Genomic DNA, 15,525 nt, shown 5'->3' on the forward strand with positions numbered 1-15,525 from the left:
TGGAGTAGTATGTAAGTCTCCTTGATTCCTCTTAAGCACTGAGAGTTGAGAACCGTGTTTGAGCTTCAAGAAAACCTCAGTATCTAAATGCATATTTGGTTTTCAAAATTTCTAAAGCAGGTGATCAGGTAAGATCTAAATCAAACCTCTTATGATTATACAGTGGAAGTGACAAATAGATTTAAGGGACTAGATCTGATAGAGTGCTTGATGAACTATCAAAATTCTCCAAGCCAGGTTTCAGCTATACATGAACCATGAACTTCCAGATGTTCAAGCTGGTTTTAATAAAGGCAGAAGAACCAGAGATCAAATTGCCAACATCTACTGGATCATCGAAAAAGCAAGAGAGTACCAGAAAAACATCTACTTCTGCTTTATTGACTATGCCAAAACCTTTGACTGTGTGGATCACAATAAACTGGAAAATTCTGAAAGAGTTGGGAATACCAGACCACCTGACCTGCATCATAAGAAATCTGTGTGCAGGTCAAAAAGCAACAGTTAGAACTGGACATGGAACAACAGACTGGTTCCAAGTAGGAAAAGGAGTACGTCAGTGCTGTATATTGTCACCCTGCTTATTTAACTTATGTGCAGAGTACATCATGAGAAATGCTGGGCTGGATGAAGCACAAGTTGCAACCAAGATTGTGGGGAGAAATATCAATAACCTCAGATATGCAGATGACACCACCCTTATGGCAGAAAGTGAAGAGGAACTAAAGAGCCTCTTGATGAAAGTGAAAGAGGAGAGTGAAAAAGTTGGCTTAAAACTCAACATTCAAAAAACAAAGATCATGGCATCCAGTGCCATCACTTCATGGCAAATAGATGGGGAAATAGTGATTATTGGGGGGGGGGGGGGCTCCAAAATCACTGCAGATGGTGACTGCAGCCATGAAATTAAAAGAGGCTTACTCCTTGGAAGAAAAGTTATTACCAACCTAGACAGCATATTAAAAAGCAGAGACATTGATTTCCCACAAAGGTCCGTCTAGTCAAGGCTATGGTTTTTCCAGTAGTCATGTATGGATGTGAGAGTTGGACTATAAAGAAAGCCGAGCACCAAAGAATTGATGCTTTTGAACTGTGGTGTTAGAGAAGACTTGAGAATCCGTTGGACTGCAAGGAGATCCAACCAGTCCATCCTAAGGGAGATCAATCCTGAGTGTTCATTGGAAAGACTGATGCTGAAGCTGAAACTCCAACGCTTTGGCCACATGATGTGAAGAGCTGACTCATTTGAAAAGACCCTAATGCTGGGGAAGATTGAAGGCAGGAGGAGAAGGAGGCAACAGAGGATGAGATGGTTGCATGGCATCACTGACTCAATGGACATGAATTTGGGTAAACTCCGGGAGTTGCTGATGGACAGGGAGGCCTGGCATGCTGCTGTCCATGGGGTCGCACAGTCAGACATGACTGAGCGACAGCTGAACTGAACTGAAAGTAGGTGAAGCCATAAAAGACACACGCATTTGTATCAGCTAAATCCATCCCTTGTGCCACCACTTTCCTGCCTATACTCAAAAGTCTGAACATGCTAACAAAAAAGATGCTTCTCTGTCTAAAAACCACAGGGCCTCTTCCCTTGAAATATGCAAATTTGCTGACTCTAGGCCTAGGCATTATTTCTCAGACTTTTTTACTGCTCCATTACTGAGAGCACAGGAGAGTTAGCATCTGCCTCTGGGTATGTGGGCACATACCCTAAAGTAATCCACTCCAAAGTACAAGATTTTGTCCAAACCTTTCCATTTACCTTTAAATTTGAATGATTTATACAAATACTCTTATACATTCATTTCTGGCTTTTTTTTTTTTTTGTCCAAGCAACATGTTAAATTGCCTTTGAGTTACATTCCTAAATTTCCACCTATGAATATTTAAAGAAAATGTATAATCAGAAAAATGTCCAATTTCCTAATAAACTAGAAATAAACAAGAAGTCACCCATAAAATAGATGATATTGTAAGCCATACACAAGAGCAATATCAAGAGCTGTACATATAACTAAAATACTCTTTTTCCCATCTTCCTTCCCACACCTCCACTGCTAAATCTGAGCTAGTGAAGAGCATATTCTAAAAACATCATTGAATGTAGCAACTGGTCAGAAGGATTAGTCAGGAGGCTTATTTATAGAAATGCTTGCCACAGGTTTGAACAGTTTTAGCACTGGGTCTTATCTAATTCTTGCCTCAGATGGTCACCATTTCATTTCCCCTATATCACTTTTGTAAAGATGGCAAAAAGGTTTGACTTCATGTCCCAACATGAATTGATTGGCGGCAACAGCCTGAAGCGCTGTGTGAACCTGTCTGGCATGGTCGGTTCTCAGTGTCTGCCATGGAGAGGAGGTGTAGCAAGTGCTGGTCCAAATGATAGATACATGCCATCCCTACTCTGCTCAGCCTAATGAATAATGGAAACAGTTTCTGAACCTGGGAAGTCCTGCTTGATGATGAGCACCTGTCTAAACAAGGTTCTCTGGGCCTCAGAGCATCTATCACGGGGGTCCTTTTAGCCAGAGCCATGTCAGCACACCAAGTTGTCAAGGGCTGGGACCAATTTAGGGGTTCAGTTCAGTTCAGCAACTCAGTCGTGTCCAACCCTCTGCAACCCCATGGACCGCAGCACACTGGGCCTCCCTGTCCATCACCAACTCCTGGAGTTTACCCAAACTCATCTCCATTGAGTCGGTGATGCCATCCAACCATCTCATCCTCTGTCGTCCCCTTCTCTTCCTCCCCTCAATATTTCCCAGCATCTAGTTATACTGTTTAAATGTGTAAATAAGGAAAACTGATCTCTTCTAGCTCCAAATTAAATTAAATTCTGAGAGTAACATATAGCTGTCTAATGAACCAGCTCTTCTGAATATGGCAGCTACCCCCATCATCCCCTTTCTTCCCACATATCAAATGTGTGACTGTGATCCAGGCATGTAATTTCTCTAGACTTCAGCTTCTTGATCTGTAAAATTGCAGGGGTTGATCTTAGGTCCCTTTCAGATTTAAAACTTTGAGGACTAAGAAAGGGATCTTTGAAAACTGACATTTTTGCTACCCCTTGGGACATGACTCAGAATGTCGTGAAGTATAATACAACTCTAGAAAGAAATTAGACAGCATCAAGAACAAGAGCATTCATCCTGAGGCCTCTAATCAGAGGCTTAATTTGCTCAATGAGTACCTGAATTTGAAAATTGTTTGATTGATGTCTTCTCTTAAAAATAATAGCCAAATACCCTTTGCTGTTGGCCCAAAGATAGGGAAAAGGAACCAATTAAGAGAGTGTTATTTCATAGTTAATTCCCCAAAGATTTAGATGCTACAGGTTAGAAAACCACCACTAGGTCCTTCTGCCTTAATAGCTATCACATTCTAACCAGTCTCATTATTTTTCAGTTGAGCATCAGAGACTTCCCAGTCTATTAAATATTATATTCCAAGTATCTGTTTACCCAGTTGATACAAATTGCCAATGGGACAGGAACTGTCTGTCACTTCCAGAGCAATTAGTGTATGAAAACTTATCAAAAGAAATCTGTCAAGTTTGAATAAGGATAAATATTGCATGTAAGTCCCTAAGGAAATCACACTGAATGGGATATATTTTTTTTGCAGCATATAAGAGTTTATTTTGTTTTATTAACTTGGCTTTATTTTTTCAGAATGTGAATAGCATTTCATGCAACCCACTGAATTAATGTTTTGCTCTGATAAAAATAGACTTTAGTTCTTAGGGGAAAACGGCATCATTTGGTGAGTCATATAACACTAACTCTTTACTTTCAAATTTCAAAAGCTCTTACTGCTTCCAGGAGGGAGCACTGGAAGGGGGAGCTTCCTTGGTGGCTCGGATTATAAAGAATGCGCCTACCAATGCAGGAGACCAGGGTTCAGTCCCCGGGTCAGGAAGATGTCCTGGAGAAGGAAATGGCAACCCACTCCAGTATTCTTGCCTGGAGAATTCCATGGACAGAGGAGCCTGGCGGGCTACAGTCCATGGAATCGCAGAGAGTTGGACTTGAATGAGCGACTAAGCGACCGGAAGGGGAATGTACCTAGAAGGCCTAAGATACAGTGTGGTTTGCCACTTTCTGACTCTCCACTCTCACCCTTTCTAGGCCTTAGAACTGTCGTATGTGTTGTTTGGTTGTTGGGTTTTTTAAATTATTTATTTAATTTTTATTGCGGTATATTGTTGGTTTACAGTTTGTGTTAGTTTCTGCTGTACAGCAAACTGAATCAGCTGTACATATACATATATCCATTTAGGTCCCCGCAGAGCACTTAGTTCCCTGTGCTGTGCAGTTGGCTCTTATTAGTGATCTGTTTTACACATAGGATGAATCTCCCATTTCATCCTACTCCCCCTTTCCCTCTTGGTATCCATATGTTTGTTCTCTATGTCTGTGTCTTTCTCTCTTCTTTATAAATAAGATCACCTACATCAATTTTTTTCAGGGTTTTTTTTTTTTTTTTTCAGATTCCAGGTGTATGTATTAATATGCAATATTTATTTTTTTCTTTCTGACTTACTTAAAGTCTGTAAAATGTCCATCAGCTGAGGAACAGATAAAGGAGTAGTGGTACATATGTACAATGGAATAGTACTCAGCCATAAAAAGGAATGAAATTAGTCATTTGTAGAGACATGGATTGTTGTTGGTTTTTTTTTTTAAACAACATTTATGCTATGGTTAAAATCATGAAAACCTACAGGCATATACGTTAGAATTGAAAATATATTCTAAATGATAGCTATCTTTCTGTTGAGGTATTAGAATTTCTAGGGAGTTTTAAGATTTTATAAACTTATTTTTTACCTTTTTAATATCCATTTATCCCAGTCTATCAGCCCCCGCTGACAATTGCCCATCTGTTCTTCATACCCACAACTTGGTTTGTTGGTCTAATTTTTAGAGTCCACATATAAGTGAGATCATATGAGATTTGTCTTTATTTGTCTTACTTATTTCACTCAGCATAATGCCCTCAAGGTCTATGCACATTGTTCCAAATGGCAAGGTTAAATTATTTGTAATGGCTGAATAATATTCCACTCTCTCTGTGTGTAAGTGTATGTATGTATATGTATCGTTATATTTATATATGATTTGTTTATCCTTTCATCCACCAATGGATGCTTAGGTTGTTTCTGTATCTTGGCTGTTTTAAATGATCCTGCAGTGAACATGAGGATGCAGATATTTCTTCAGGTTAGTGTTTTAGGTTTTTTCAGGTAAATACCCTGAAGTGGAATTGCTGGATGATATGGAAGTTCCATTTTAATCTTTTGAAGAATTTCCATGCTGTTTCCCTTGTGGCTGTACTGATTTACATTCCCAGCAACAGGTTTCCCTTTTCTCTATGTCCTCACCATTGCTTGCTATTTGCTGTCTTTTTGATAATAACCAGTCTGACAGGTGTGAGAAAATATCTCATTGTGGTTTTGATTTGCATCCCCCTGATAATTAGCTATATTGATACATGTCTTCTTTGGAAAAATGTCCATTCGGATCTGCCCACATTTTTTAATCAGCTTTTTTTCTTTTTTTTTATGCTGGTAATCTGTAGGAGTTCTTCATATTTTGAATATTAACACTATATCTTATATATGATTTGCAAATATTCTCTTCTGTTCAATAGGTTGCCTTTTCATTTTATTGATGGTTTCATTCACTGTGCAATTTTTTTGTTTGTTTATTTGTTTTTTAGTTTGATATAGTCCCACCTGCTTATTTTAGTTTTTGGTGTCAGATTCAAAAAATCATGTCCAACACCCATGTCAAGGACCTTACTCCCATTTTTTTTTTGTAGGAGTTTATGGTTTCAGATATTAATGCAAATCTTTCATCTATTTTGAGTTAACATTCGTGTATAGTACAAGGTAGCCATCCAGTTTCATTCTTTTGCATATGGCTGTTTTCCCAGCACTACTTACTCAATTATTGTCCTTTCCCTGTGGTATGTTCTTGGCACCTTTGCAGTAAGTTAACTGAGCATATTTTTATAGGTTTATATCTGGGTTCTTTATTCTGTTTCATTGATACATGTGCCTGTTTCTATGCTAATGCCAAACTGTTTTAATTACTGCAGCTTTGTAATGTAGTTTGAAAATTTTGAGTGTGATACCTTCAGCTTTGTTCTTCTTTCATATCCTTAAAATTAAGAGAGAAGTGATCTGTTGGGTAATTTTTATCCTTACTACACATTTTTTCCTACTTTGATGTCTGCATTATCATTACATTATATTATTCATGCCCCTTCCTAATTTTTGTGGACAAATAAAAGTACAGTATTCCAGGTAGTACTATTTGCTGTGAAGAAAAATAGATCAATAAAGATTAATTAATATCATGTTTAGAAATTTTCCCCCTTCAAGGGTCTCAACATTTAGCTCAACATGATCTCAACAGTGAACCAGCCGAGATTCTTTGGCTGACCTTCACACTTTAGGACTAACAGTGTTTTACAAATGTTGTATGTTGAACTGATGTTAGTTAGGATCCTTAGCACAATCCATTTGATACTTGTGTTTGGAACTATGGTTTGTTCCTTTATCTACAGCATTGAAAATGGCTACAGTATTATGTTACTATTACAATTTGGGAAACTTATTACAACTTTAATTCAACATTTTCTTGTTTTCTGTTGTTTAATGTAACTTAATGGCTTTCCTGAGAACAGAAGTAATAGAGCTAATAATTTTTATATTATACTTACTGTTTCTTGAGTTGAAATTGCATTAGTTCAGCATTTCCCAACCTCTATTTGTGATGTATAGTAGATGTTCTAGAAAAAGAGTGTGTGGATGAAGGAGTTGAGAGGCACTTCTACATCAAGTAAGTTTGCATGACTTAAGTAGTCTGTAAGAAATTTGAGGCACATTGGCATTTTAAAAGTCTCTTGCAGGTCTTGAAAGGAGAAATTTTTAAATCTATTAAACTTTATTTAATCCCATTCTTCTCAAAGTCTTCTGGTCACATAAAGTTTTTAAATTTGAGATAGGTAGGGGGTAGAGAATTTCTATTCTATTCTATTCTATTATATTCCTGCAGAATATGTTTATGGTTGCCTGTATTTCCTGCTAAAGTTCAGTTCAGTTCAGTCACTCAGTCGTGTCTGACTCTTTGAGACTGCATGAACTGCAGCATGCCAGGCCTCCCTGTCCATCACCAATTCCCAGAGTTCACCCAGACTCACGTCCATCAAGTCAGTGATGCCATCCAGCCATCTCATCCTCTGTCATCCCCTTCTCCTCCTGCCCCCAATCCCTCCCAGCATCAGAGTCTTTTCCAATGAGTCAACTCTTCGCATGAGGTGGCCAAAGTACTGGAGTTTCAGCTTTAGCATCATTCCTTCCAAAGAAATCCCAGGGCTGATTTCCTTCAGAATGGACTGGTTGGATCTCCTTGCAGTCCAAGGGATTCTCAAGAGTCTTCTCCAATACCACAGTTCAAAAGCATCAATTCTTCGGCGCTCAGCCTTCTTCACAGTCCAACTCTCACATCCATACATGACCAAAGGAAAAGCCATAGCCTTGACTAGCCGGACCTTTGTTGGCAAAGTAACGTCTCTGCTTTTGAATATGCTATCTAGGTTGGTCATAGCTTTCATTCCAATGAGTAAGCGTCTTTTAATTTCATGGCTGCAGTCACCATCTGCAGTGATTTTGGAGCCCAAAACAATAAAGTCGGACACTGTTTCCACTGTTTCCCCATCTATTTCCCATGAAGTGATGGGACCGGATGCCATGATCTTAGCTTTCTGAATGTTGAGCTTTAAGCCAACTTTTTCACTCTCCACTTTCACTTTCATCAAGAGGCTTTTTAGTTCCTCTTCACTTTCTGGCATAAGGGTGGTGCCATCTGCATATCTGAGGTGATTGATATTTCTCCCGGCAATCCTGATTCCAGCTTGTGCTTCTTCCAGTCCAGCGTTTCTCATGATGTACTCTGCATATAAGTTAAATAAGCAGGGTGACAATATACAGCCTTGACATACTCCTTTTCCTATTTGGAACCAGTCTGTTGTTCCATTTCCAGTTCTAACTGTTGCTTCCTGACCTGCATACAGATTTCTCAAGAGGCAGATCAGGTGGTCTGGTATTCCCATCTCTTTCAGAATTTTCCACAGTTTATTGTGATCCACACAGTCAAAGGCTTTGGCATAGTCAATAAAGCAGAAGTAGATGTTTTTCTGGAACTCTCTTGCTTTTTCCATGATCCAGCAGATGTTGGCAATTTCATCTCTGGTTCCTCTGCCTTTTCTAAAACCAGCTTGAACAACAAGCAGTGAAACCAAAATTCTTATAATCAAACAACATGATAATTGTTGTTTGATATTTTTACTTTAAAAATGATTAACTTTCAGTGATTCAGATGTGCTTATGACTCAGAGGACTTTCACGTAACTTGAACCTCACTACGTGCCTGTATCACATTTATGATTATCCCCATTTGCTGGATTAAGTTGAAACTAAGTCAGAGTGTTTAAATGGATTTCTTTATGAAATACAGTTTTGCATTTTGGTCTTCTGGTCTTTTTTTTTTTAATTCCAATTAGGAAAATAACAAAGTGAATGTCTTTTATCCTGGTATCCATGGTTCCTGCAACTTCCTAGTTACCAACTATGCATCTTCTACAAAATTCAGAAAGTTTTGTGGCACTAGCCAGTAGCATTAGTTTTAAAAAATGTCTTCAGGGAAAAAATATGTATATAGTTTATATATTTGATTATAACTCTCCTTGGAGAGATATGGGTTGATTAATATTTTGCTGATAAATTACTTTCTAACTTATACCTTGTGACTTTGGATATGTTAATTTATTCCTAAAACTCTCTTATAATTAATTACTAGATAGGCAATGTTCTCTTCACTGTTCATGTGAGAATATTTTTGAGAGGCTTGGTGATTACTTGCTCTGCCTGAAACTGACATGCCAAATTGAGAGAGGAGTACATTGCACTGTGCTATTTGTTGAATCTCCTGTTTTTGTGGCAAAATTGGTACATGACATTGTATTTCTTCACAATCTATTAGAGGGGCCATTCCTTCCCCCAAATTGTAGTTTCTTGAGAAAGTAACTAGCTTGCTGGGAAGAGCTTGCTTATTTACAGTGGGTATCCTCTTGATATCAGCATGGGGTTACTTATAATTACATTCATATGCGTAAATAAAATGATTAGCTATTCTCATATAAACATAATTGTATCTCTCTAAAATAATGCATGCAGAAATGTTATAATCCAGCAATAAAGGGAAGGCAATCTACATGACCCCCTCCTTTGTATGTAAACAGTGGATCATTAAGATGGAATATGTTCCCTGTCACACATTCAGTTATTGAGGTCAATTACAACTGAGGACTCATTGAAGTATTAAACAACAAAGTGCCTTTTCCAATAATTAGCATTCTGTGTACAAAGCTGAAGTGACCTTTCTGCCATTTTCCAAGGACAATCCATGCATTTAGAATTTAGCCAAGAATCATATTGAAGAGCAGCACACAAGAACTCAGTCAACTAGTTCGGAAACCACAGGCTCCCTTTGCATCTAGTTGTTCCCCCTCCTGCCTAAAATAACTTGAGAAAATAAAACAGGGCATGTTGGCTAATCAGTGCCCATGGCTGCTATATCACTTCTGCAGCTTTGAACAAATCTGAAGATCACACTTTAAAGAGAGGAATCATGAAATGCCTGGAGCTAAAGAAGTTTGATTTCCTCAGAGCACAATAGTTCACTGCAGCAAATCATTTAAACTCGCTGTCACTTAGGTTTCTTTTCTGAAATTGAAAGCATGGGTTAATGTGCTCATTCACAAAACATTCACCTAATTCTCCAGAAAAATGAGAATTTTCAAAGGAACATTTTCAAGTATGACTGCCTATTACATTCCTCCCATTGGCATTCTGTGTTGGATAAGTATTTGTGAAAAGGTTGCTCTTTGATGGCTACTTTATACAGATATAATAATTTTTTCAGCTAATTTTTTAACACATTATTGATCAGGGGATTGTTTCAGACTAATGCCTATGGCTGTAATACATTTCTAGTCAATAATGTGTTAAAATGCAGATTTGCATTTATGGGACCAGCCAACTAATCATTGTATTATATTTAATGAGTATTTGCTACAATATTAAATCACCATCTCACTAAAATAATGGGGAAAGAGTTCAACATCACAAGTGAAAAAGGAGTAAGAATATGCATCAATAGTAAGGCACTGGGAAAAGACTAGATTGAGAATCAGGAATTATTCTGTCTCTAGCTGTGGGTGAGTTTGGATTAGACAGTCTGATCCTCTGTGTCAGAATTTCTCAGTTAATGGAAACCTATAAACTATACTGGAAACCATAAAGTGCTGTGTAAGTATGTTGCACCATGATATACTATTATGATTATTGCATGTCAGATGAAAGGAGTGATATGAGTAGTTTCCAGGGTATATCAAGACTGTGGACTCTGTGTGTCTGTAGTTTGAGCTTTAGCTCTGTAAGTATTATATGGTGCTTAGCCATGCTTAGTGAACTATAATGCTTATTCCCTGATTTAAAGAGATTGGACTTCTCCATCAGTGATCAGTGTACCTTCTAGTTCTATAGAAATAAAATCTTATTGACTGATGGTAGGAAGACTGGTAAAATGATTTAGGAGACTGTTATTTCTTCCTGTTGATATTTAGCAGGCTGAAAAAGGATCATTGGGCAACAGTGTGAATTTTTAACTTGACCAGTTCTTTCATGAATACAGTAAAGTTCTTATAAAAGACATGTTTATAATGATGATTCCTTTTGCTTTCAGAGCTCAGCTATGCCTGGATTTTCAATGAATACCCCTCCTATCAGGATAATCGCCGCTTCGTTTCTCAAGAGACTGGGAATCTATATATTGCCAAAGTAGAAAAATCAGATGTTGGAAATTATACTTGTGTGGTTACAAATACAGTGACAAACCAAAAAGTCCTGGGACCACCCACACCACTGATATTGAGAAACGATGGTGAGTTTTCTAAGGGATTTTCAGAATTGTTTTTTGTGCTCATAGGTTGAGTTTGGGAAGTTATGTTATTGGCACACAAAGCTTAACTGTCTCAATTACATTTAAGAAAAATTGAATGATTTTACATTCACTACCTATATTTTCTACACTTGTGTAAGAAATAAACCCATGAATCCACTTTGCAAGACTTACTAGAAATATAATTTCTAATTTCATCCTCAACGCAATGTGAGTCCATTTCTTCACACTTAAATTGTGTACACAGACAAAATGAAGTAGAAGGTTGATCAAATTAGCTTATCAGTCAGCTCTATGTAATTTAGTTTTCAGTGTCCAGAAGCAAGTTTTAAGTTATCCAAATATGTTCTGGGTGTGTGGTATTGAAGACATAATTCCAACCACAGTGAAATGTAGAAATGTCAAGTCTTACTGGAGATAGTTTTATGTTCCCACATTTTTGTGAGAATATTTCAAGAAAATAGATGAATTTCACCTTACTTACTCAGATGGATGACATGACAGTGTATGGTGATTCATCATGTGCTTTTTGAAGACAGTCTTACCAATTTGTATGCCAGACTTTAATAACATCATGCCTTTTCCCCACTGTGAGTCTTTTTATGTATTCTGTTCCCTCTTCTTGAAATACGCTTCATTCTCTTGGTCCCTTGACTAACTTACACTGATCCTTCCAGCTTCTTCAAATATATTGCTTTCTCCAGGAGATCACCTGTCTCACCGGCTCCACCCAACTGTGCTGTCAGGTCCTTCTCAAATCAACTCTGCAGAGAAGGGATGGTCATCCTTAAAGCATAGGCCAAATTGTGGAATGTGGGGGCAAAAAATACGGATTTCAGTCATTCAATTACTTTTTCATGCATTTAACATACGTTTATTTAGCACTTGCTATGTGACAGCACTACTTTGGGAGCAGTGAACAAAAACCACAAACCCCTCCTCGTGGCATTTAAGTTCTGCAAAGGATTTAGGTAAAAACAAACAAATAAACCTAAACAAAATGCCAAATGCAGTTATTTTAGATAGTAATAAATAAAGGAGTATGCTGACACAGAGACTCTGTGGGGGCAGAAAGATTAATTTAGATAGGGTTGTCATGCAAAACCTTTCTGAGGGGGTGACATGAACTGATGCCCGAATGATAAGAAGTTGGTCCTGTGAAAGTCAGAGGGAGGAGCATTTCAGACTGAGTTAGCATCACATGCAAAGGCCCTGAGGGCTAGAAATAAAATTACTGGCATGTTCAGAGAGCAAAGAGAATATGAGCCTCATGGAGCATAATGACCAGTGTAGAGGGTGGTTTGAGTTGATGTTGGAGACTGGATTTTATTTCAAGTGCAGTGAGAAGCCAATAGAGGGTTTTATATAACAGAATTATGTATATTTTTTTAAAAAAAGATTGCTTAGCTACTGTGTGGCAAGTGGACTTTTAAGAAAAGCAAGAGTCAAAACTGGAAGTCCACTTAAAGACTGTTGCTGTAATTCAGTCAGTCGCTGATGGCAGCTTGAATTAGCAGGTGGCCCTGGAGAGAAGAGAAGGTTGTGGAGACAGGACATCATTTGCAGGTGGAGCTGCCAGGACTTGCTGACACCTGGGATGTGAGAGGTGGTGGAAGAGAAAATCAAGGATGACACATGGGTTTCTAGCATGGCAGCTGGATGGTTGGAAATGCCATTTACTGAAATGGTTTTACTGAATGGGTTTACAAGGGAGCATCAGAATTACTTTAGTCTTTATTACAAAGCATGACTTCTCCCCTGGCAAAAGAAAGAATTGTTTATTTGGTGCTTCTTAGTCTATCATAATATTCCATCTCTCTATCATAATATGCATCTGGTCTATTCATATTACCCAATGCCATGTGATCAAACTCACACCACGGCTTTCATCTGGTTTGGTATAAGGGCCCAGCACAGTGCTTGCCACATGGCAAATGCTAAATGGATATGTTGCATTAAGCTGAGTTATATTAAATAAAACTGAAAAATCTCATCATTTTAACAAGAAACATAGGCAAGGGATCTATTCTTTCAGAAGCTATCAGTGCTATCTCTCTGGACCTAAGGATAAAAATTCTGTTTCAACATATGTGTTTCAGGGACATTTTGTACAAAATTATTTAAAAAATATAGCCCCTCTGGCCTTTGCCCATAATACACTTATGCCAAAATGTCTGTTCAGTCTGTTCAGTTTAGTTGGTATGTCAAGGAGACAATATAATCGAATATTGACTCTGATGCACTAAGACACAGCCCAGGAGAAATATCACCCAGAGTAGCTGCTTCAGAAAGAAAGAACAGACGTTCAGGAACACGGGAAGTCCTCAGCCTGGCCAAACACTGCCTTCTGCTTATCTTTTGGATTTATCTCGACTTGCCTAGTATATCTTCATACAGATGACAGATGTTTTTTATGAGAATACTTTATCACAAAATTAACAAGCTAAGGATCTCATTCTTCAGCAATTAATGCCCATTCATTCCTAATTTCCATGAAAGTTGTTGGTGAAAATTCATAATATATCTTTCCCATTTAGGCAGCAGTACATAAAATGGATACTCAAACTGCATTACTAGGCTCAAAATAGATTATTTCTTTACCTCTTTTGTGGAGGTAAGAGAAAAGGGGAAATATAAATCAAGAAAACATTGCAAAACAAAGATGACATTCTTGTGAAAATGTATGCTGTGGGAGTAAAATCAATGAAATTATCATTCTGCGCAATCTGGTAGTTAGTGACTGTATATTAGACTGGTGAGCACAAGGTGAGTATGGAGTTTGCACAAGCATCTTGGTAATTGAAGCTCACTCAGAATTTCATATCCTCCTTCTGTCTCTGAAATATGAATAAGCAAGGCAAGGGAGCTTGTTGCCTGCACTGCACTAATTGACATGGCTTACCATTTCCCTAGCAAAGTGCAGATGTAGACAAATGTAGCTTAAAGAACTAGATATCCTCAATACTCAGGTTATTTTTTTTTCTAGAGTTTTAGCTGAGCAATCTAGACTGGGACTGTTTCCAGCCCTAAAGGTTACAGTGAGTCAGAAAAAAGTGGACAACTCCTGTCAACCCACGTTCCAGTTGGAAATCGAGGGCGATGTGTCCCATGTTGATCCCACTAACCCTCTTTAGGTCCTAACCCCTAATACACTGAGGTTCTGCAAGGGTTTTGTACTTGCTGTTCCTTTTTCCTCAACTCTTCACATGCCTCACGCCTTCCTACATCTCAGATCAATGACTGAAATGTAGACCAGGGAAGTGTAGAGGTGAGCCGGGTTCCCTGAGTGGAATCCAGCCCCGCCGTTTATCAGGGATGTGACCTTGAACATCAGTTGAACAACTTCACTGTGCTGTGTCATCATCAGTCAAATGAGGGTAGCAATACCTACCTCAGAGCTCACTCTGTGTGTGAAATTATGTGTAAAGTGCTTTGAACAGTGACAAAACAGCAGTACAGCATCAAGAACTTCCCTAAGATATGCTCCACAAATTATGCTTTAAAAAAAAACAGATTATACAGAGTAAGTGGATAACATTATCCTTGTTTTAAAAATGTTTGTGGATAATGATAGAGAAAATGGAAATCCAACTCTACATAATGCTAACAGTCATAAACCTTAAAGCAGTCAACTTTTAGTAGTAAAATGTTCAGTTCTTAATTTTTTTTCTTTCTGCTTCTCTGTGTTTTCTCATTTTTATGCAATGATTAGAGACTGTTCAATTTTTTTTTTAATGTTTGGTAAAAGGGATAACTACAGATTACTGGACCTAAAAGGCACTTAGAGATCCCCCAATTTATTCTTATTCTTCCAGAAAGAAGGAAACTAAGAATGAGAGAAATAAGTCAAAACAGCAGTGGGATCAAATTCTTGGCCCCCAGTCACCATACTATTTAACTGAGGTTCAGAAAAGCTTTTTGGGTCTCTAGATTCACCTATTTATGTTGTGATTTTTGAAATTTTTATTTTGGGAATTCTAAATAACTATATATTATGTGTAGTGTTCATCTCTAGAAAGTAGTATAAAACTGAGAGCTAGACAAATATGAGAGAATTTTATACCAGAGTTTTTATTTATTTATCTAGATATTTTAAAATTTGCTTGAAACAATAAAATAACCTATCATATGGGAGAGGGCACCTGTTGCTTGGGTACCGTGAAAGAAAAATATTTCATTGAGAAAAATAGATCATAATTATTTTTTTTACCAGAGATACTAAACTAGTCCATGGATCAATATTAGCCTAATTGCTTGTTATTAATGACCATGAGTTTGCTCTATCGTGTGCTTCCTACACAGATTGTAAAGAACTGTACCTCTTATTTCCATAAACAAAGGTAATAGGCTACCCATACCAAAGTAGCATAACTATGAAAGAAATCATAGATTTATGTAATAATCATAATAGCTATATTTTTTTTCTGTCTTTAGTCATCACCCCTAACTTGCTCTAAAATGGCTAAAGATGGGAAAAAACTAGCAG

General features: G+C 37.7%; 1 protein-coding gene across 7 annotated transcripts in view; it reads left to right on the forward strand.

The window, feature by feature from the left end:
• The window catches only part of CNTN4 (contactin 4), a 1,026,598-nt gene that overhangs the window by 801,111 nt on the left and 209,962 nt on the right, over positions 1-15,525 (forward strand). For all 7 annotated transcript variants that reach the window (XM_027522789.1, XM_027522788.1, XM_027522787.1 and 4 more), the window contains one exon: positions 10,824-11,021. In XM_027522789.1, the coding sequence (XP_027378590.1) occupies positions 10,824-11,021 (198 nt within the window). The remainder of the gene's footprint in view (positions 1-10,823; positions 11,022-15,525) is intronic.

Source organism: Bos indicus x Bos taurus, chromosome 22 (assembly GCF_003369695.1).
Source record: "Bos indicus x Bos taurus breed Angus x Brahman F1 hybrid chromosome 22, Bos_hybrid_MaternalHap_v2.0, whole genome shotgun sequence".
Lineage (NCBI taxonomy): Eukaryota > Metazoa > Chordata > Mammalia > Artiodactyla > Bovidae > Bos > Bos indicus x Bos taurus.